This window comes from Coffea arabica, chromosome 8c, assembly GCF_036785885.1.
Source record: "Coffea arabica cultivar ET-39 chromosome 8c, Coffea Arabica ET-39 HiFi, whole genome shotgun sequence".
Classification (NCBI taxonomy): domain Eukaryota; kingdom Viridiplantae; phylum Streptophyta; class Magnoliopsida; order Gentianales; family Rubiaceae; genus Coffea; species Coffea arabica.
Window position 1 is genome coordinate 38,210,312 of NC_092325.1, and position 21,146 is coordinate 38,231,457.

General features: G+C 37.9%; 2 protein-coding genes and 2 pseudogenes across 3 annotated transcripts; 1 reads left to right on the forward strand and 3 right to left on the reverse strand.

Moving 5' to 3' along the window:
* The first annotated feature begins 11,241 nt into the window (after window positions 1–11,241).
* On the forward strand, window positions 11,242–12,738 carry LOC113706817 (asparagine synthetase [glutamine-hydrolyzing] 2-like; annotated as a pseudogene). Its single transcript, XR_011820435.1, has 4 exons — window positions 11,242–11,476; window positions 11,559–11,679; window positions 11,870–11,979; window positions 12,238–12,738. The product of XR_011820435.1 is annotated as an asparagine synthetase [glutamine-hydrolyzing] 2-like (transcript).
* Window positions 12,739–13,160: 422 nt separating this feature from the next.
* On the reverse strand, window positions 13,161–13,586 carry LOC113706816 (receptor kinase-like protein Xa21). Its single transcript, XM_072062887.1, has one exon. It carries the CDS (start codon window positions 13,584–13,586, stop codon window positions 13,161–13,163), a length of 426 nt encoding a protein of 141 aa, XP_071918988.1.
* Window positions 13,587–13,755: 169 nt separating this feature from the next.
* Window positions 13,756–16,245, reverse strand: LOC113706084 (uncharacterized). Its single transcript, XM_072062888.1, has one exon. It carries the CDS (start codon window positions 16,243–16,245, stop codon window positions 13,756–13,758), a length of 2,490 nt encoding a protein of 829 aa, XP_071918989.1.
* Window positions 16,246–18,865: 2,620 nt separating this feature from the next.
* Window positions 18,866–20,974, reverse strand: LOC113706085 (LRR receptor-like serine/threonine-protein kinase EFR; annotated as a pseudogene).
* Window positions 20,975–21,146: the final 172 nt, after the last annotated feature.

A 21,146-nucleotide genomic window follows, 5' to 3' on the forward strand; every position in this document is an offset into this window, starting at 1 on the left:
ATTGCTATTTTAATTTTGGAATTGGGTGAACTTGTGCAATTGGTTGGCCAACTGGAGCCATTTGTTGAAATTTTTGGGGTGAGCTGACATACTGCTGTCGTGAGTCAATGTGTTGAGGTCTAGTTTGCTTGTATGCTGGAGGAGTTATTGGGGTTTTACGGGGGCTTTGCTTGCGTTAATTTGGCTATTGCATATTGAGCTCAGATCCTGTGCCAGTTGACTTACATTGTGGGGTTCATCTTGCACAATTTCATTGTTGGGGGGGACCTCTGACTGATTGCTTCAACTTTTGAAGTGGGAAGGCCTTGACTGGGCATCTTTAATTGCTGAAAAACTTCTTTTTGATTGGGTTACTACTGGGCATTCTTGCTTTGTTCTGCTGAATCTCCTTTGCTAGTTACATTTGCTGGTTTCTATACCTGTTAAAGCTTCTTGTTGGTCTGAGTTCACTGTGGGAGGTCATGGTGCGACCGAAATCGTCCTCTAGGTCTAGGACCCCTCGTTCTCAACCTCCTCCACAAGCCTCCATCCCTGTGAATACACCTACCAACCTACCCTACTGTTCTAATGTGCGAACCCGTTTGGGTAGGGGTGCTCAGGTAGATACCCCAGCTCACTTTGGAGGACACTTGACCTTCACTAGACCTGCGGATCAGCAGAGGTATGCCAAAGTCTGTGAGCGGCGTATCATACCTTCTAAAACTAGTTGCAAATTAACCATGATGGGCCTAGGCATACGAGAGGAGGTAGAGCAGATGTTCACTGCCATCGGGTGGCGCCCATATCTCGATATCTTCTGCCCCGCATTTGTCGAGCTAACTCGGGAGTTTTATGCTACCTTCGAGTTTGAGTTGCCCTCGAGGTTCACTCTCGCGACACCTAATGTCATTCGCTTCCGTCTGATGGGTCGGGAATTTAATTTTTCGATTACCGAATTTAATTTGGCATTCGGGTTCATTACTCGTGAGTATGCTGAGACGAGGGAGTATAGTGAGAGTGCCTGTGACTACGTAGAGCCATTCCTCTCCCGCTACCATGACGTATGGGAGGAAATGTCCGTCGATGGGGAGCGCTACGATCCTTCCCGGTCTAGGAGTTCCTTTCTTAAGGACCCTAGTGCCCGCTTTGTTCAGCGATTCCTAGCCTACAGCTACTCTGGGAGGAAGGACAGCTCCGGTATACTCTCTCGCCCCGAGTTTTTCTTCCTCTGGAGTATGAAGAACAACATCAAGGTCAATTTGGGGTGTTGGTTGGCGGCGCAGTTCAAGACGGTTCTGACCAAGAAGAACAAACCTCTGATCCTTGGGTCTTTTATCACTCACTTGGCGACCGAGCTAGGGGTTCTTGACTTGGAGGACCATGACCTGCATTTGGCAGTCGAGATGGAGCTCTTGGATGTGGATTGCTTAGAGAGGATGGGAGTCGTCGAGCACTTGCCCGATGGTTCCTACTAGTTTACCCCTCCGGGACCACCTCGAGCTCCGGGTGCACGCCCTACGCCCCGACCAGAACCCTCTTCCTTTCATGAGTCGGCCGAGGACACTGCTGGGCCGTCATCTTCTGCACCACCTCCACGCCGTGGGACTTCTGAATGGCAGCAACTCCGGGAGCAGGTTCAGGATTTGCAGGCCCGAATGACCAACGTCGACGCCAATGTCGCAGGCATAGCACAGAATTTGGCGCAGTTTCTGATGCATACGGGCTTTGCACCTCCGTTTCCACCTCGCCCTCCGTTTTGACCCGGTTTCAGGGAAGTTTGGTCCTTTTCCCTCTCACTTTTGCTTTCTATTTGTCACATTGGGGACAATGTGTCCTATAGGTATGGGGGGAATGGGTCTAAAGTGGTGCTAGTGTTTTCCGTTTTTAGTAGTTTTTAGTTTTTAGTACTTTTTAGTTTTCGGTTTTAGTTTTTAGTTTTTAATAGTTTCTAGTTTTATTAGTTTTTAGTTTTAATTCTAGTTGTTTATTTTTCTTTCTTTGTGACTATTAATTCTAGTTTTAATTCTTAGTTTTAATCCTATGTGACTATTAAAAAAAACAAAAAAAAACAAAAAAAAAAAGAAAAAATTTTTTTGGTTTATTGACTCTAGTTCTACTTTTGCCAAGTTTTTTTTTAAATATAATGTATCGGGTTAGTGTGGTTGGATTCGAGATGTCCCCTTGGTGAATATCGGACTGCTTGGTTCTTTTGATTTCCGTGTTAACTTTTCTAGGCATTGGGAATGATTGTTGGCATTTTAATGTGAACTGGTCCAATATTGACTCCAGTTCTCCATGTTTGGCACTAATGAGGCGAGCTGCCCCTATGTTTAGTTGGTAGTGCTGTTATTTTGCGTTTCTGCTTTGATTAGCTGTGAATAAGCTTGACTGTACTCCTCTATTGGCTACTACCGAGTAACCGGGAATCTGCACCTAAAAGTGTCGATTCTCGCGTCAAAAGGTGGTACTTAATATGAGTACGTGGTTGCATAGCGGTAGGAGCCGAGTAACCGGGCTCCTTCATCTAAAAATGTCGGAGTTCGCGTCAAAAGGCTCCGGCGGCTAGAGACTAAGTCCTCTTGTGTCGAATATTATTATGTGCTTTAAAAACCAAAAAAAAAAAAAACAAAAAAAAAGGGGGAAAAAAAGAGAGAATACATAATAGGGAAGCTTGCTGGTTTATGGACTCGATATGGGGACTTGTGTGCATATTTGGACCATTAACTGATAAATGCTGTGTGTCATTCTTTTTCCTTAGACTGGTTAATTTGGAAATTGAAGGAGCTCGCGGTAGAGGCTAACTAGGGGGATGTTTCTCGGATTTTAACTACTAGTGCCCGATATATGATTTTCTCTTGAATCTCTTGGCAATGTGGTAGATTAGAGTGATGACCGATATATGATTTTTGGGGTCTGTTCACTTTTCCCATGCTTGAGGGCAAGCATGATTTAGGTGTGGGGGGAATTGATAGGGTATAATTTGTTAGTAATTTTATTATTAATTTCCCCTTTCATCCCTGATAAATATTGTGTTAATTGCACATATCTACTTATATTTGGTTTGTGGCCTTTATTTCAGGGGTAGAACAAAAAATTACCAAACATGAGGGATGTTCTGGAGAAAATTGAGTCTTCAAGCGAGTCACAGGCCAGGGCCACAGTGCTGAAAAGAACTGGACTCCCATGCCTTTATTCTTGTTGACCAAGAGGATTACACCCGGAGACTTAGAGAACTAGAAGGCTTGGGCCTTTGACTTCGGTGGGGACCACGGAGGAAAGGAAAAGGGCTTTGGTCCTTTGGTTCTAAAAGAAGAAACAAAGCAACGTAAAAAGCCTAAGGGAACTAAGAAGAAATGGGGCAGCTTTTGGCCAATTGGTGGGGACCACTGGATATCTTTCCTTTGGCTTTAAATAGGGAGCTAACGTACGAAGATGAGGGGGCCAGCTTTTAGTTCTTTTGCTTTAGTTCAGTTTTTAGTTTTCCTTTCTTTTCCTAGGACTGGCCTCTGACACACGCCAGGTGTTTGACAATATTCCCCAACGGGGAAAACATCCTTCATTCCTTACTTTTTAGTACAAAACAATGTCTTCGCAATTTATTAATTCATGTGGTGATTTAATTATGTGGCGTGGCTAAATCTTCCATCTAGTCAAGGGTCAACTCGACGGCGCAGTCCCGAAAATCTGTGAGATCTAATTAGTTTTCACGCGTTCCTTAATTTATTCATATTTGCACATTGCCTGCTTGTATTTTCATGGGATTATTTTATTAATTGGATGTCAAGGGCCCGATGTTCAATGTGATTTATTAATCTCGTGCCAATTTAGTCAATTAAATCCGTAATTGTTTGATTGATTAATATTAGTGGCAACTGGTGTGTTTGCACATTAGGGGAACGTGCAATCTAATTTAAATAACCCTCGTAGCGTGTTATTGGTTAGGGCTAGGTTTTTCTAATATTAATGCAATTGGAAAATTAATTCCTATGGTCGTACCTAGGAGTATTTGCTGATTAGGGGTAATCAACGGTCGTACCTTGGTTATCAATAATTTAAGGAAAAATTGGTCATCAGACTATAACTAGCCTATTAATAAATTAAGTGAACCTCTCCTGCATCAATGATCGGATAAGTGGACTGTGCCTGAGTAGTTGCATCCTTCGCTAGAATTTATTTATTCCTGACTAAATTCCTGCTATATTTGTGCTAGTGATTTATTCATTTTTAATTAAATTGTCTAATTATTTTTAGTTTCATTCCGGTAAAATCCCCCCCCCCCCTTATCAATTGGACTTTAAAAAGAGACAAATATCTCCAGTCCCTGAGGAGACGACCCTACTTGCCACTGTCTACTATTCAGTAATTTTTGTCAATTAATTAATACTGGTATATCGGATTAAGCAAACTCTTCGGGAATAGGGTGAATCAAGTAACCCATTGCACACCTAGAGTCCCTGCTCCAGTACCTAGGATTAATTATTGACTGCTTTTAGTGGTAGTTAGGTTTTATATTTATTGACTTAATGTCATATGTGCATATCAGGTGTATGCTAGATTTAGAAAAAAAATAATAATAAAGTAATGTTCCAATGTTATCCCTAAAATCTATATCAGATTGTCATCCTGAAGCTAATTTGCTTCATTTTATAATGTGTGATAGACAAGAAAAGGTTTTTTTTTTTTTTTTTCAAAACATTGGTGGTCCCAAGATCTTTAATGAAACGGAAAGAATTTGCTGCGATCATCTTTCTTCCTCATGCACAAATTCTTTCTCAATAAAAATTAGAAATTCATTGAATATTCATCATGATCGTGATTAGTGCAAATATTCATTGTGTACTGTTGATGAATCATTTTCCGGTACCGGAGATCCTTAGCCACGGGAACTTCTATTCATTGTTAATGACAAAGCGATCATGAGTTAATAGCTACTTAGCTGTTCAGATTAGATAAATTCATCGTATTTCATGCACTTAGGTCAATATTTTTGCGTCCATGTAATTTCCATATTAATTTTAAGAATTTTCATATTTTATTTATTGTTTAGAAATGTTGTGATTTGGAGTGCCTTTTTTTTTTGGAGAGAGTTGGTATTTTTATTATTCCATTTTATTTTATTTTGTCGTTCCTTGCGTGCCCTGAGCATTACTTCAACAAGGCACTAGATTTTGTTGAAATAAATTAAACTCTAACAAATACTTTGGGATGACATCGTCCGTTTTGCTTTGTTTTGGTCTTTCGCTTTTCTTTCTACTTTAGTTAAGAATTTCAATCGACAATTTTTTAGCATACAGAGATTATTCAATTAGAGTGACCGTCTTAGACTTTTCTCAGAGATTATTTAGGTCGTCAATATTAACCAATCTGAATGCTCTCACAATTTCTATATCCGTGGCCCACAATTTATTATTCTCTCAGGTCTACAACAGTCATCCAGTCTACTAAATGACTTGTCCACTTCACTCAACCACTTGTTAGGAAGGACCAAATGGTTGCTATAATTTTTAAGTCTATAATTTTAAGCTTGCATTTTAGTACACTGCATGTCCACCCTGTAAGGACTAGAAGACTTTAGTGTCTTGGTATAAATACTAGGGAGATGGACAAAGATAGAAAACGTCTCAAATCATAAATTACAGTAACCACTTTTCCTCAAGCTATATTTGTTCACTATTAATATTTATTACAAAGGATAAATATCTTGTACGACAAGACAAAATTTTTTTATCTACAATATATACTAATATGACAAACCGGTTAGAACAATAAAGCATAGTACCTGCAAGAAGAAAGGAGGCATCCTTTTAAGGAAAAAGGATTAAGGAATATTGACATTTTTTCCCATGCATTAGTACCTACAAGAAGACATCCCTTTTCCATGCTACTGAGCGCAACACATAACTTTTGTTTTTTCTTTTTTCTGAATAATAGAATGAGTTAATTACTTATAAGACAATATCAAGAATGAAATTGCTTTTCTAAAATATAGAAGCAATGAACTTCCAACTTATACACACATATATACATCGGAGAGAAAGTGTGACATGACAAAATTGAGAAGGAAAAAATGAAAAAGACAACCAGTGATTGTACCTCCTAAAAGTTCTATGCTTTGCTTCACAATGGAAAACAGAATTGAGTACTCTGCCTCGCAATGAAAAACAGAATGAGTTCAACTGCCAATAACATCTTGACCATAAATACCTGTGGCTGCATAACTGATTGATCCTTTACAGCAAATATTACTGCTGGTTCCTTGCTCGGAAGATCTGTTGATGGGTTCTGGAAGAAGCATTGCCAATCCAAAATCACCCACACGAGCAACAAGACCATTGTCAAGAAGAATGTTACATGGTTTAAGATCACAATGAACAATCTCTGCTTCACAGTGGTTGTGAAGATACTGCAATGCTGAAGCCACATCAATTGCAATGTTCAGCTTCTGAGAAAGATTAAGGCGTCTTGAGTTTGTTGCCAGATTGGTTGTCTATGCAGGATGCAACCACAAGTCCAGATTTCCATTTTCCATAAACTCATAGGCTAGAGCTTTGAATTCATCACCCTTGGAATCAATACTGGGGTAAAACACATGTTTTTTATTCATTTTTTTAAATTTAAGTGGTAATTTCCTTCGGATAAAAAAAAAGTAAAAAGATTAAAGGGTTAATTGGGGGTTAGGAAGGAGACAAGATAGGATAAGAGTTCACAACCAATTAAAACTCTTATCTAAACCACCAGGTAGTGGGTAGTATTAGGGATCTAAAATATCTGTCTAAGAGTTTAAAGAAATAACAATACTCTTATTTCTCATTATCGTCATTTCCTTAGAACTAGAGCCGGCAGAAGACGTCACTGTCAATCAAACAAACAACTAGGCACCTAGACATGTAAGTTCCAAACTCACATTAAAAATTTTCTTTTAAATCTTATTAGTTTCATAAATTATTTTAAAGATTTTACGAGTATGTATATTACTTTATATATATATATATATATATATATATATATATATATATATGCTTGTACGAGAGATTTAGAGGTATTTCGCGAATTATGCGCTTTCCAATGGGATTAATCTGAAATGCCGGTTTAAAGGTCATCTTACCAAGTCAAAAGAGATGTAGTGTGCAATGTCTTAAATCTTAATGACTATGGGCCATTGTTTAGACCTGCTTGTACAAGAAGTGAATTCCGTAGTTGATAGTTGCTGTTTTAATGTTGATGTCTTAAATCTTAATGACTATGGGCCTCCTTGTACAAGAAGTAAACTCCGTAGTCATCCTGTTGTCTTAGATCTTAATGACCATGGTATTTTAAACTTTAGTACTGCTATAGAATAGTGTTTTTTCGACCAGTTTTTTGACATCCAACTTGCAAAGATGAAAAGTTGCTACCATTAAACTTTAAGGGTACTAAGGATTTCAAATGACAGCCACGAAACCGATCTAACGATGCTGGAATTTTCAAACATAGATTACCCATGAAAAAAAAAATGTTACCCATGAAATTGGTTAGATAAAAAAAATTAATCGAGGAATTCAAAAAGTCAATTGCAGTTAGGAAAAATTGTATTTTTTTTCAAAAAGTCAATTGGTCTTCAATGATGGATATATAGAGATATGCATATTATTGATTCCGGTGTTAGACTTGGCCTAAACTATTGATTGTATGGTGCAGCGATGGTGGTACCTTCTGGGTAGTAGTAGAGAAGGAAATGAAAAAAATGTAAGAACAAAGGAAGAAAGAGAAAATACGCTTAATTTTTAAGAGGTTTTAAGGGTTTTTGAATTGACATTTATGTACCAATACATCTGGTTAATTTTAGTTAAAATGATAAGTTAATGGAATATGGGAATTATTCTATTAATTTTGAGCATTCCGTCAAGAATTGGATTTAAGCGGGACGAAATTTACAATTTAAAGAGTAAAGTGTAGTTTAAGGATGAAAATGGTAGTCGGAGCAGAGAGTGCAAAGTGCAATTAACACAAGTGAAAGCTAAAATAATGGTGTTATTTTAAACAAGTTGAAAATGAGATTGTTTAATGAACAAATCATTAATGGTATATAGACAAGCAGGTTTTCTGACGCTTGCAAAGTTTGATATTTAAATTCAAATTGAAATAGCGTGGTTGCGCATCTAAACTCGTAAATATATACATTAGAGGTGCAAAAAAGATTAAGCCTTAATGATATTATCAAAGCAACAAAGTGTACCTTCATATAAGTTGGTATTTCACTTTGCTTCATGAACTAATTATGTAAAAACATTCCCTCAGAAACTCTGTTTGGATTAGCTGTTTTTGGGAGTGTTTTTGAAAAATTTTACTGTAATAGAGTTTTTAGAGTATATTTTGGGATATTTTTAGAAAATATTTTGGAATATTTAAGAGTTATAGGGTTTTTAAAATTTAGACTATTTTTTAGAGTACCTTTTAAAGTACTTTTTAAAAATTTTTATAATATTTGAAAAACTAGTTTTTGAAAAACAGAGAATTTTTGTCAAAATATTACACTTTGCCCCCTATACACTTTTTTGCTTTCCTTTTTCCCTGCTAATGGAGAGTCTATTATTACTACGATGGTAATTCCCTATACACTTTGTTGTGTAATTTCGGGTCTTAATTTTGTTAAAACTAGTGATTTAATGTGTGATTTAAGAACTTTACTACAGGAACTAATGTAATTGATACTTTACCCAATTTGTGCTTCTCCCGAATTTTGACCCTAAGTTGGGCTGCCAGAGCCAGAGGACGCGACTTGCACATGGATGAATTGTTCACTCAAAAATCCTTTTCCCTTCTGATTTTTTTTTCTTGGCAGTTCCGTCAATTATTTAACATTTTATCTTTTCTTTTCATTTCTCCTTCCTCTTCACTTCCTTCTTTAACTTTTCTTTCAACCCGATATTGCCTAGGTTACTTACTAGGCCCTACTAACATTTTACGTTCAAAATCATCAAGATATGACATAAAAATATGAACCCCACCACGGAAAGATCCACAGCTTTAAGAGGCAAGGTGACTTAATTGAGCAATACATGGATATGGTAATAAGGGAACATACGAATTTATTGTACAATTGATGATCATATGTTGTTCTCATAGTAACTGAAATTGCCTATAGTAGCAAAATCAATATTCAAAGAAAGTGGGAGCAAGACTATGCATTGTAAGTATAATGTATTGCATACTATCCAAGCATAATATGGAAGCATTAAGATGTTCAAGCACAATTGAATCAATTGACTGCCTCCCAGAACTTCTAATTCTTATAAATTGAATGTGAACCCGTTAGAGGTTAACTGATGTATAATTTTCAACATATTTCTTATTTCATGATTCGCATGTATTTCTAGCGTGTGTTTCAGTCAACTGCCACAACTGATAATAATTTAGGTCTATTTTTCACTTTATATAAGACCACAAGGGGCTAAGTCGATATTAATGAACAATAAGGGTTTGGCGTGATAAATGCAAATCTACAAGGTAAAACAATAAGGATTTTATTATACTTTTTGATCTTTTTTAACAGTTAAACGATTGATGAAGAACCTCAAGATTATTGTAGCATCATGAGAGCGTTCAATGGTAAGAAAAAGTCATAAAATTTCTTTAATAAAGTAGTGGGACTGCTCTTATTGCTTTGAAATTTCTTTGAAGAACCTAAAGGAATATGTTTGAATCATCCATTTATTTTTATCAACATATATAGAGTAAGAGCCGAAGGCCTGTTGTGACCTGGAATGGTTTTCGTCGTCCTCTCACGTGCCGCACATGTGAGTCACCAGCCTTTTTTTCCCGCGCGATGCGCCGACGCCTGCATATACTTCCTCTCTAGGGTTTTCTTAAATTTCCACCGCTGCCGCTACCGCCGCTTTCTTTCTTCTCTCCTCCTCTCCTTCGCCTCACCTCTATCCTCAGAAGCTAAACCCATCCCAACGCCAACAGATTACTCGCGCGGTCCTGCAGTTTCACTACTGCTGGTGGCAACAGTAGTAGTAGTAGGTAGGACCATAGCTGTCACACTCAAATGGACCAAAATGGTACCGTTAATTCCTGTCATCGTCAATTGCCCTCCTCTGACAGATTTCTCGGCGTTTTCGCTCTGACTGAACGAAGCACTGCTCTCACTACTTTCTGGAGACAACTCTGCCTCCAGAGCTTAACGAAGACGACGTGTTCTGGATTGGTGACTTTACTGAGCTTCATGGCCGGTCCTCTTCCCCTTCCTCAGTCATCAACATGCGCCAGATCTCTCTCTTTTTTTCCCCTTTCTCTTGGTTTTGGGTTAAAACCTTCATTGCATTGAATTTTTTTCACTTTTTTCAGGTTGCAGGTAGAATGATTTTTAATTTCTGGACTCTTATTCTCTGTCTAAGATAGAGTTGGAAGCGCAGAAGCATCTTCCGCAGCTTGCTCTGTTTTTTGCCCTTTCTAAGGTACTACCTTCTTTGTTCTGATGTGCTTTCCCATTTTTTCTATTTCCCTTGTTCAAGCTTTTGTGGATTGTCCCTTGTTCAAGCTTGTTCAAGCAACATCGTTAATACTCGCATATAGTTGGTTCACACCATTTTGAAAGACCTCCACCCCAGCCCACCGCGCATATCATATCACATATGTTGCCGGCGGCCAACCTCAGTGAGTATTGCTTACAAATCAAACTGTACTTTGAGAAGAGTTGCTTACAAATCAACCTCAGTGAGTATAGAGAGTTGGTCCGATCGATCAGCACTTCCCTTTATTAATTCCCTTTGTTCAATTGTTGTTTTTAATTACTACATGCAATGCCTTTGGGTCTAAACGTGAAAGTACATTCTTGCTTTTACAAGTACCGGCTAAAGTAAGAGTATGTTTTATTATTATTTTTAGTGATTAATACGGAACAAAATCAATTGGCAGAAAAGAAAACACAGAGGTAAATTTAGCAGCTTCATTTTATCTTGAGAATCAAGTTACTTGAACTCACTCCCATTCATTTCCATTCAGTCAGTCAACCTCCCCAAGAAGTCCAACTCCCCAACCCCCTCCCGGCCAGAGTCTATTTAAAAAAAAAATGGGGAGAGAGTTGGTGGGGAAGAAGCAAAAAATTGGGACCTTTGTAGTCAGTACCGTGCGATGATCTGATGAAATATACATATATCTTTTAACTTTTAGAGCTGTTAACTTGCAAACCTATTTTTGGTTGGTTAGCAGTAATTAGGCCTTATGTGAATCAATTTTTTTAAAAAAGTGACGTGTGAAACTAACTTGGTGATACAAATTTGTAGGTCATTCGCAGTTAAGGATGACATATTTTGCTTGTTTGAGGGAGCACTTGATAATCTAGGGAGTCTGAAGCAACAATACAGGCTTCCAAAGTCTTCAAATGAGGTGGCTTTGATGATTGAAGCGCCTTGACAGGGCACGTTATCCTCCAAACCATGTTGTTGGCCACCTAGAAAGGAATTTTGCATTTATTGTCTTCGGCAAGGCCACCTCCACCTTGTTTGTGGCTACTGTGAGTGATCTTCGCATTTCCTTACCTACCAATTTGACTTAATTGAAATGTTTTAACAGTCTGGTTGGTGATGTTGTGACAGGATGAAAAGGCTAAGGTTCCTCTATATTGTGGAATCACTGCTGATGGATGGGTAGCATTTGCAGATGATGCTGACTTGCTTAAAGGTGCTTGTGGCAAGTCCCTTGCATCTTTCCCTCAAGGTAAATTTGATTCTTAGGCACTCAATTCAGCCATCAAAGAATTGATTCTTAAATTAATGAATACATTAACTGCTTGTGTTAAGGAACACTAAAGTTCCTTTCTTTTTGTTAGTACATCTTTTCTTTCAAATTTCTTTGCTATGTTGAACAATTCCAATCTTGTAATGTGCGTTGATGTCTGTTTGTTCAGGTTCCTTCTTCTCCACAGCTTTGGGTGAACTGAGAAGCTATGAGAATCCAAAGAATAAGATCACTACAATTCCAGCTAAAGAGGAAGAAATATGGGGAGCAAAGTTCATGGTAAACAGATGAGATTCTCTCTATGTTACCAGCCAAATAACACAGAAAAGAAAAAAAAATTGTGCAAACCTTTTTTTTTTTGGAATCCAGGAACATATACTCAGTGAGGTCATTTGGTCCCTTATTAGGGGGATCTATTGGTCAAAGATGATTGTTTATCATGTGGGCTTGTCTTAAAATCATGGCTTAGATTCACTCTGGTTTGGTGATGCTGAAATTTGTTCTCTTTTGCAATATCTTTTTGGTGATTTATTCCAGGTGGAAGGGCCAGCAGTTTTTGCAGTCACAAAATAGAAGTTCATAATCTCCTCCGCCTGCAATGTGCAAGTTGCTAAAAGACAAGAAAACAGTGGAAGGGGATTGGAAAGGAAGGGGGGTGATTTCTGGGACCATGTAAAATTTAGTGGAGCTGTCGTTCCCTTAGTAGCCGATCATCTTCAACAAAGACCAACTAAACATAGAGCCAAAAATTGTACTCCTGTTCTAGCTCATGCAGGGAGTTGAAGGCCCATCTACAAAGGAGTAAGGAGACTACCTTGTATCAAATATTTATAGCTCCTTCTTTATGAATTAAAGGCTGCCGTGAGATGTTAGTGATTTGCTGCAACTTTGTCGGTCATTAGTAGCTCTAACAAAGTCTAATATGACTAGTGGCAAATTCGATGCTTTATTATTATAGATTTTGCTTATCATGCCTTGATATTTCTGATGTAGAAAATGTTCAATTTAGCAAGTTAATACGCCTTTCATCCTTTTTTCTGCCTTTTGCTTTATATCCTCTCCGATATTTTCCTTCCATATCATATGCTTGTCTTGGGCATCTTCTCTTTCTATACCTCCGCGCACCGCGCGGATTATACCTCCTAGTTTTCAAATAAAAAGCCAAAGGTGTCTTCTTCATTAGCTCACCCCATTAACAACTTCAGCTTGGAGATTCAGACCTGTAAGCAGCTGCAAATCAAGAATTCATGCATTAGTATGAGAAGCCATCTTTTTCCATGCTTGTAAGCACAACACATAGCTGTTGCTTTTTTTTTTTTTGGTTTGGACTGGAATAGATTTTGACTGGTAGAACGAGTTTGCTTGCAAGCTTATGTCAAGAATAAAATACTTTACCTAATATAGAAAAAATGGACTTCAACTTGTGGGCTGTATTAAATGCTTGAGTATACCTGCAGATATTAAGCTTCAAGATTTTCTTGATGCACTCTGACACCAAGGAAAACATCTTTAATGAGATGTAATTTTCTGACAACATCATTCATATGCATCCTATCATATGGTAATCTTGCAGAGCACTTAAGTCCAATTTTCAGCAGGGAAATAATGCACTCCATCTCTTTTCCACCATTGCTATTTTTCCCTCCAGGAGTCATATTTCTGTTTTCATCTCCTTCAAGAAAAAGCAACGGGTCCACTATCTCAGAAACTCGTTCATGCAAAGCCCCATTAACATAGTTATGTAGATCAAGGTCACCAACGAATATATCATCTGTTGGCCTCCTTCTTGTAATCATTTCTAGCAAAAGAATGCCGTAGCTGTAGACATCCCCCTGAGTTGATGCCGCAAGACCCATTCCATACTCTGAGATTTTGTTTCTAGACATGTTATTATTGGGTAATAAAAGAAAAACTATAAAAAAAACTAAGTGATTAAAATTAATCAAATGTTAGATTGGGGCATAATGGACCTTCTTTTATAACAAAGTGAATTAACTAAAATTAGCTACTATTCATCAGTGATTAGAGATCTCATAGTAATTATAATAAAAAAAATTAAAAAGAATTAAATGTCCCAAAAGTTCTATATTTCTGTGCACAATTAAGTAACATCAGTGACCATAAAAAGTTGTAATTACCTGGAGCTGCATAACCTATTGTTCCTTTTATGGCAATAGTACTGCTGGTTCCTTGCTCCGAAGAAGTGTTTACGGGTTTCGGGAGAAGCCTTGCCAATCCAAAATCACCCACATGGGCAACAAGATCATTGTCAAGAAGAATGTTACTTGGTTTTAGATCACAATGAACAATCTCTGCTTGGCAGTGGTCGTGAAGATACTGAAATGCTGAAGCTACATCAATTGCAATATTTAGCTTCTGAAGAAGATTAAAACTTCTTGAGCTTGTTGCCTGATCAGTTGTCTCTGCAGGATGCAGCCACAAGTCCAGATTTCCATTTTCCAAAAACTCATAGACTAGAGCTTTGAATTCATCACCCTTGGAATCAATACTGGAGCAATAACTCACGATAGAAACGAGGTTTCTATGGCGAATATTTCTCAATGCTTTGCACTCGGCCTTCAAACTTTTAGAAGCTCCGTTCTTTTGAAGATCAAGAACTTTGACCGCTACAAGCATATTGCCATGTTTTTCTAGCCTTCCTTTGAAGACAGATCCAAAATTTCCTGAACCAATTAAGTTTTCTGGAGAAAATCCTGAAGTTGCACGAAGAAGTTCATGGTAAGAAATTCGCAAGAGCTTGTCGACTCTTGTAGGCATGCTAGAGAATCCGGCCACCAGTCTTCTTTTTCCTTTATGATATACCAAGAAATATAACAACAATGCACCGAGAACCAGAAGCGTTGCTGGTAAAACAATGGACATCAATATGATAACCTTCAGCTTTCCTCTGTTTTTCCCCTTAATCAGTGGACAAGGTGGGAACTCCAATTCTGGAATCCCTCCACAGAGTTTGTTGTTGCCAATCAGTGATATTTGACTCGCATTGCTGAAAACTCCTGTGTTCGGTGCCGCACCCTCGATGTCGTTATAGGAAAGGTTTAAGTACCTCAAAAATTGAAGCTTCTCAAGTTCTTTTGGTATTGGACCAGTCAAGTTATTACTTGAAAGGTCTAATTGCTGGATGCTCTTCCAAGAAGCCAAATTTGGTGGAATTGTTCCTTGGAAAAAATTGGATTGCATAAAAAGAATCTCCAGATTTGTACAATCAGCAAGTGATATGGGTATACCTCCACTAAGTTGGTTTTGGGAAACATCTAAATCCACCAAATGTATAAGCTTTCCAACTTCAGGAGGCAGAGAACCACTAAACGAATTTTCACTTAAGTACAAATGCATCAGTGATGAGTGCGTCTGCAGAAAATGTGGTGATATAATTCCAGTGAAGTTGTTTTGAGATAATTGCAGAAATTGCAAATTTTGACAGTTTATAAGAACATCAAATATATTGCCCCCTTCAAACTGGTTGATTGATAAGTCCAGAAGGCATAGACTGGTGGCGTTACATAGGGTAGAGACTATCTGTCCTGACAACTCATTTTGGTATAGACTTAAAAATTGCAAATTTTGTAATTTGCCAAAATCTCTTGGAATGACCCCTGAAAGATAGTTCAATTTAAGGCTAAGGAGATATAGGTTGACAAAATTTCCAAACCCTTCTGGAATAGTTCCTGACAGTTGGTTTCCTCCCAAGTACAATGCTGCGAGTTGATTTGAGAGATTGGCCATGATTTTAGGTACATTACCTCCAAATGTATTGGCACTCAAGGAAAGAATTCTTAGATTACTGCAGTTGGTCAGTGATGCAATAAAATCCAAATCTCCTGTAGAATTATTGCCGAAGAGATTGTGATTAAGATTAGCTCTTTTGAGTTGTGTCAGATCTCCTAAATTAGCTGGAACTTGGCCTGCGAACTTATTATAGGGAAGATCAAGTATCTCAAGCCCAGAAGCATTAGTGATTGAAGTTGGAAAGTTTCCAGAGAAATTGTTCCCCTCGACATACAACACTTGTAGATTTGGTAGGGTGAGGCCTATGTTGGTTGGGAGATTGCCATGAAAGGAATTGCCGCCCACTGAAATGACAGTAATGGCTGAACTATTAAAGATGGAGGCAGGGATTATACCAGATAGTTTATTTTCTGAAGCTGCAAAAAAAGATAACCTTTTTAAGAGCCCCATTTCCATGGGCAAATTTCCCTCCAGATTGTTGAAGGCAAGACTGAGTGAAGTCAGCGATGATAAGTTCCCAATGGAAGAGGGAATCTCTCCCGTCAAATTGTTTTGGTTAAAACTTATTCGTTTAAGCTTCTTCACACTGCTCAGCTGATCAATCGGAATTTTCCCTTCTAGCTTGTTCCTCGTTAGGCTAATAGTTACCAACTCTGAGCAGTAGTTCAAGTTTGCTGGGATTTTTCCACTGATTGCGTTACTTGACAGGTTCAAGACTCTCAGCCTGAAGAGGCGACCGAATTCTTGGGGAATCTCACCATGGAATTGATTCTCCCCAAGTTGAATGAACCTCATGAAGCTTAGATTTCCGACCTGAGGAGATATGGTTCCAGACAACTGCTTCTGCCTTAGAGTCAAGGCAATGATCCTCTGATGTCGGGTACTACAGGTGACTCCTTCCCACTGACAATGGTGTTGTGAATGGTTCCAGGACTTCAGCGCTCCAAACGGGTCGTCATATATCTGATTCTTGAATTCAAGCAGAGCAAGGCGATCAGTTTCATTTTGAATTGTTTAGAGGCTGAAACATGGTTTACTGAAAAGCTCATGGCAACTAAGAGTAGGAGAAAAATGTTTGCTAATGTTGATGAGCGAAACCCCCACATGGTATTTGGAATTTCGATGGGCTGTGAAGGCAGAGATGGATTAATTTGCAACAAATTGATGATTGAATGATAAAAGTTTCTGTGGAATGGGAACAATGTTTGAGCTGTTATAGATTCTTGTAGTTCTGCTTTATATAGCCCAAACAACTGGAACGAAATTTGGGCTTAATTTTCTTGGTATATTTTCGAGAAAAATGAGCTAAACTTCGATGTGAGAACTTAATACAGTGAGCTTCCAACAACACAAATACTGATGATATTTCGCAATGGCTGTGGTCCAAAGTCAGAGCTCTTAGTCTCTGGAGATATCAGATTCCATCCAAAGTGTAGACTCTGCTTGATTGCCATCCATATATCAGACGAACTGTTAATTATTCGCTAATTGGTCAAGCCTCGGCTTATCTATGATAACTTCAAGCAACTAGAACGAGCACAAGGCCTCAAAATATTCTCAGGATCATGACTTGACTAGTTATGCTAAAAGTGAAATTTCCACAATTTTCAGTCGTTGGTTAAAAGAAAAATCAACACATATTACTAGACAATGACCCATCGAAACCAAGAAGACTGGCTGGCTAGCTGCACTCGACGGAATCAAGACCCACATGATGGCTTGACTACTGGAAACCAATTGTGGTGTTGCCGCTCATGACGGGGTGGCAACCACATTCCATTGCTTTGCTCTGAGTCTTCACAAACATGCAAAACTGAGCACAAATAATTTACCTGAGGTTGGAGAAAATGTGTTGTCTTCTCTTGACCTAATCAACAAAAGCATTCGCTTCTTCTTACTTAGTTATATTTTTATTCCTTCCCTCATCTTCTAATTTACGGCCAACCTCATGTTTTCCCTCAACTTACATTTCTTCGTGTGTTTTCCTGATGCTAATCACAATTTTAGCAGCTTGAAGATCTTCACATTAAGTTAGATTTGTATGTAGTCAGAAATTAATTGAGATGACTAGTCAGTGGCAGATTTAAAGTAGGGGCAGGGTCACCAAATTCCACTAGTATAGCCTTCAATTTTAGTAAGTTTTTAGCTTTGCCTCCCAATAAATTTTTCTGAAAAGTGAATGTACTGCTCCAAAATCAATCACTAGGTTTGTGATTTTATGGAATTGGAATACTAAACAATTCAAAATCAAATTCTTTTTACTCTAATCATTTAGTTTCCTTGAAAGTCATTTTAATTTACTACTCATTAGTTAAATACGTTCTTGGGATTTTTTCCAATAAAATAAAAAGTACATTTTGTTAATAAGTATATAGAATTAAATAATTGTCCGTGCAATGAGAAATAAAGATAAAGTAATATTTTCCAATGTATCACACGTCAACGAGCAATTTAAAGATGTTTAGTATGCATTTCAAAAGAAAGCGATTATCTTATTAGTGAGTTTTAGCATGCCATTTTGGGTTATATTAATCATGATGTACATTTATTACATTTGCTTGTTATACAAATGTTATTGTTATGTCTTTCAGAAAAATAAAGAAGAAGCTTTAATATTATTTTTGCTTCACTAGAAATTATTTCTGGCTCTGCCCTATGACCAGTGTAAAGGTTTACATTAGCATGTTGGTAACTCAGAAATGCCCTTCTATGAGAGACATTAATTTCCAAAAGCTAAAGAATAAAATTAATAGAATGGACAAATCGTACAACAGATCAAATTTGCTTCAATAGAATGGTCAAGTTTTTTTTCTTATTTATTCTTAGGTAAGTTATACTTTATCATCTTGTTTATTAGAGCCATTTCACATAATCTCCTTGTGATTAAACTGAAGTGTCAAGCAATAGAAAATAACGTTCAAACTACAAAACTTCACCTCAAACTTCACATTCTACTTTGTAGTCTTCTCGGAGAGAAAATCTCCCTTCATGCCAGAAGCTCTCTAAAAATAAAAACAAGCCAATCTTCAAAACTTCACACCCTCGCCCACAAAAGAAACCATTCTTTTTGTACCTAATCAATCCCACCGAAAACAAAAGCAAAAGCCACATTTGTTTGTCGGGCTTCTTCTCACCAAAGGCACCGTGAATCAAGAAAGGAAATTATCTTTACACAATGGTCAAGTCTTCACGGTCCCCACCTAATTGAGATGTTGGCTAGCCAAATGCAATTCAATTCTTCTTCATCAGCAAAAGGAAAGGGCGTTGGTTTACACCATGCATGTGGGCCAATCGTGTAAAGCTTTTAGAAGCTCTCACAGTAATATTCTCAAGAAGGTTTCTGCTCCAATTTCTGAAATTGGGTTTAAATACCAAATATAAATATATATCACAATTAAAGCAATACTTGACAAGATCAAAGAGAAAAATTAACAATAAAATTACTAACAATTGACACCCTATCAGTTGGCCTCCTTCTTGTGATCATCTCCAGCAGAAATATCCCATAGCTATAAACATCGCCTTGAGGTGATGCAGGGAGACCCATCCCGTACTCTGAAATTTTCTTTCAATATGTTACTCTGATGAAAAAGCAACTCAAGGCAACTCTTCGAAATAGGATTAATGAATCAAGTGTGAGAAATCGTAACTAAGTAGAAGCAAAATGCAAATGCTTTGCAAAAACAACTGGCTTTGGTCAGGGGTAATTAATTCTATTACCGCAGTTAAGAAGTAAGAATACACGACAATAAAAATATAAGTTTATTATTAAAAATTTTTAATTACACTTTAGCTTGAATTCTGTTTCACAGAGAATCTAGTGTTGTTTAAGAACCAGTGATTCAATTTGGTTTAGGCTTTTTGTATCTACAAATCTTGGCCATACCTTAATAGATTGGAATTGGATATAAATTACCTGGAGCCGCATATCCGATTGATCCTTTAATTGCAACAGCACTGCTGGTTCCCTGGTCAGAAGAAGTACTGATGGTTTCAGGAAGAAGCCTTGCTAATCCAAATCACCCACGTGAGCAACGAAGTCATTGTCAAGAAGAATGTTGCTTGGCTTCAAATCACAATGAACAATTGTTGTTTCACATTGGTTGTGAAGATAATGCACCGCTGAAGCAACATCAATTGCAATATTCAGCCTCTGAATAAGATTAAGGCAGCTGGATGTTGTTGCTTGATCAGTTGTTTCTGGATGCAACCACAAGTCAAGATTTCCATTTTCCATGAACTCGTAAAACTAGAGCCTTGAATTCATGACCTTTGGAATCAACGCTGGAGCAATAACTTAAGATAGACACTAAATTTCGATGGTGGATGTTTCTTAGTGCTTTGCACTCAGCCTTGAAGCTCTTAGAAGCCCCATTCTTCTGAAGGTCAAGAACTTTAACTGCAACAAGCCTATCTCCGTGTTGATCTAGCCTGCCTTTGTAAACAATCCCAAAACTTCCTGATCCGATCAAGTTTTCTGGAGAAAATCCCGAAGTTGCACGCGGGAGTTCATGGTAAGAAACTCTCAAGAGCTTATCCACTGTTGGGTGCACGAAAGATGAGCTGGCTTCTCTTCGATATCTTTTTTGGTATACTCCCAAATAGAACAACAATATTATACCAAAAGCCAAGAATGTTACTAGTAAAATTGTGGATAATAGGACAATGATCTTATGCTTTTCCTTTTTCTTTCCCATGATCACTTGACAAGGTGGGAAACGCAATTCAGTAATGCCTCCAAAAAGTTTGGTGTTTCCCATCAAAACTATTAGGCTTGCATTCCCAAATATTCCGGTTGTTGGTATCTTCCCATAAAGGTAATTGTAAGAAAGGTTCAGATACTCAACGGCTGAAGTTTCTCAAGGTCTCTTGGTATTTGTCCAGTCAAGTTGTTAAATGAAAGGTCTAATACTTGGATGGCTTTCAGAGAAGCCAATTTTTGAGGGAACCGTCCCTTCGAAAAATTTGGCCTGCATTTCAAGAGTCTCTAAATCCAAACAATCAGCAAGCGATTGGGGTATTTCTCCAGAAAATCTGTTGTAGGCTACAGTGAAATTTACCATGTGCATCAGGTTTCCTACTTCCAGAGGTACAGAACCATTGAATGTGTTCTGTCTCAAACCCAGATATAATAGCAAGGTGTGCATCTCAAAAAACTGTGGTGATATAACACCACTAAGAATATTTATAGATACGTCCAGATATTGCAGATTTCCACAGTTCATGAGAATACTGCCAAATACATCGCTGCCTTCAAAAAGATTGTCTGCTAAGTCCAGATGGTACAGAGAGCTAGTATTACACAAGTTTGACGAAATTTCTCCCGACAACCTGTTTCGTTCTAGACCCAAATATTGCATGTTTGAAATTTACCAAAGTCACTTGGTATGACTCCTGAAAGAGAATTCCATGACATGTCAAAGACAATTAGATTGACAAGATTTCCAAGTCCTTCCGGGATAGTTCCCCATATTTGATTTCCTCCGAGGCCTAATTCAGTGAGCCCATGTGTGAGGTTTGCCATGGACTTAGGCAATTCACCACCAAAATTATTGTCATCTAAGGCAATAGTATATAGATTACTATTGCTTGTCAATGATCCAATGAAATTCAAGTCTCCAGTAGAATTTCTCCCTAACCAATTTCCAGAAAATGCTATTGATTGAAGGTTTGATAGCTGGGAACTTGCCCTTCAA

Bases quoted from the DNA above. Each gene is read 5' to 3' on its own strand.
- LOC113706816 (XM_072062887.1), bottom strand. From the start codon at position 13,586: ATGTCTAGAAACAAAATCTCAGAGTATGGAATGGGTCTTGCGGCATCA.
- LOC113706084 (XM_072062888.1), bottom strand. From the start codon at position 16,245: ATGAGGTTCATTCAACTTGGGGAGAATCAATTCCATGGTGAGATTCCC.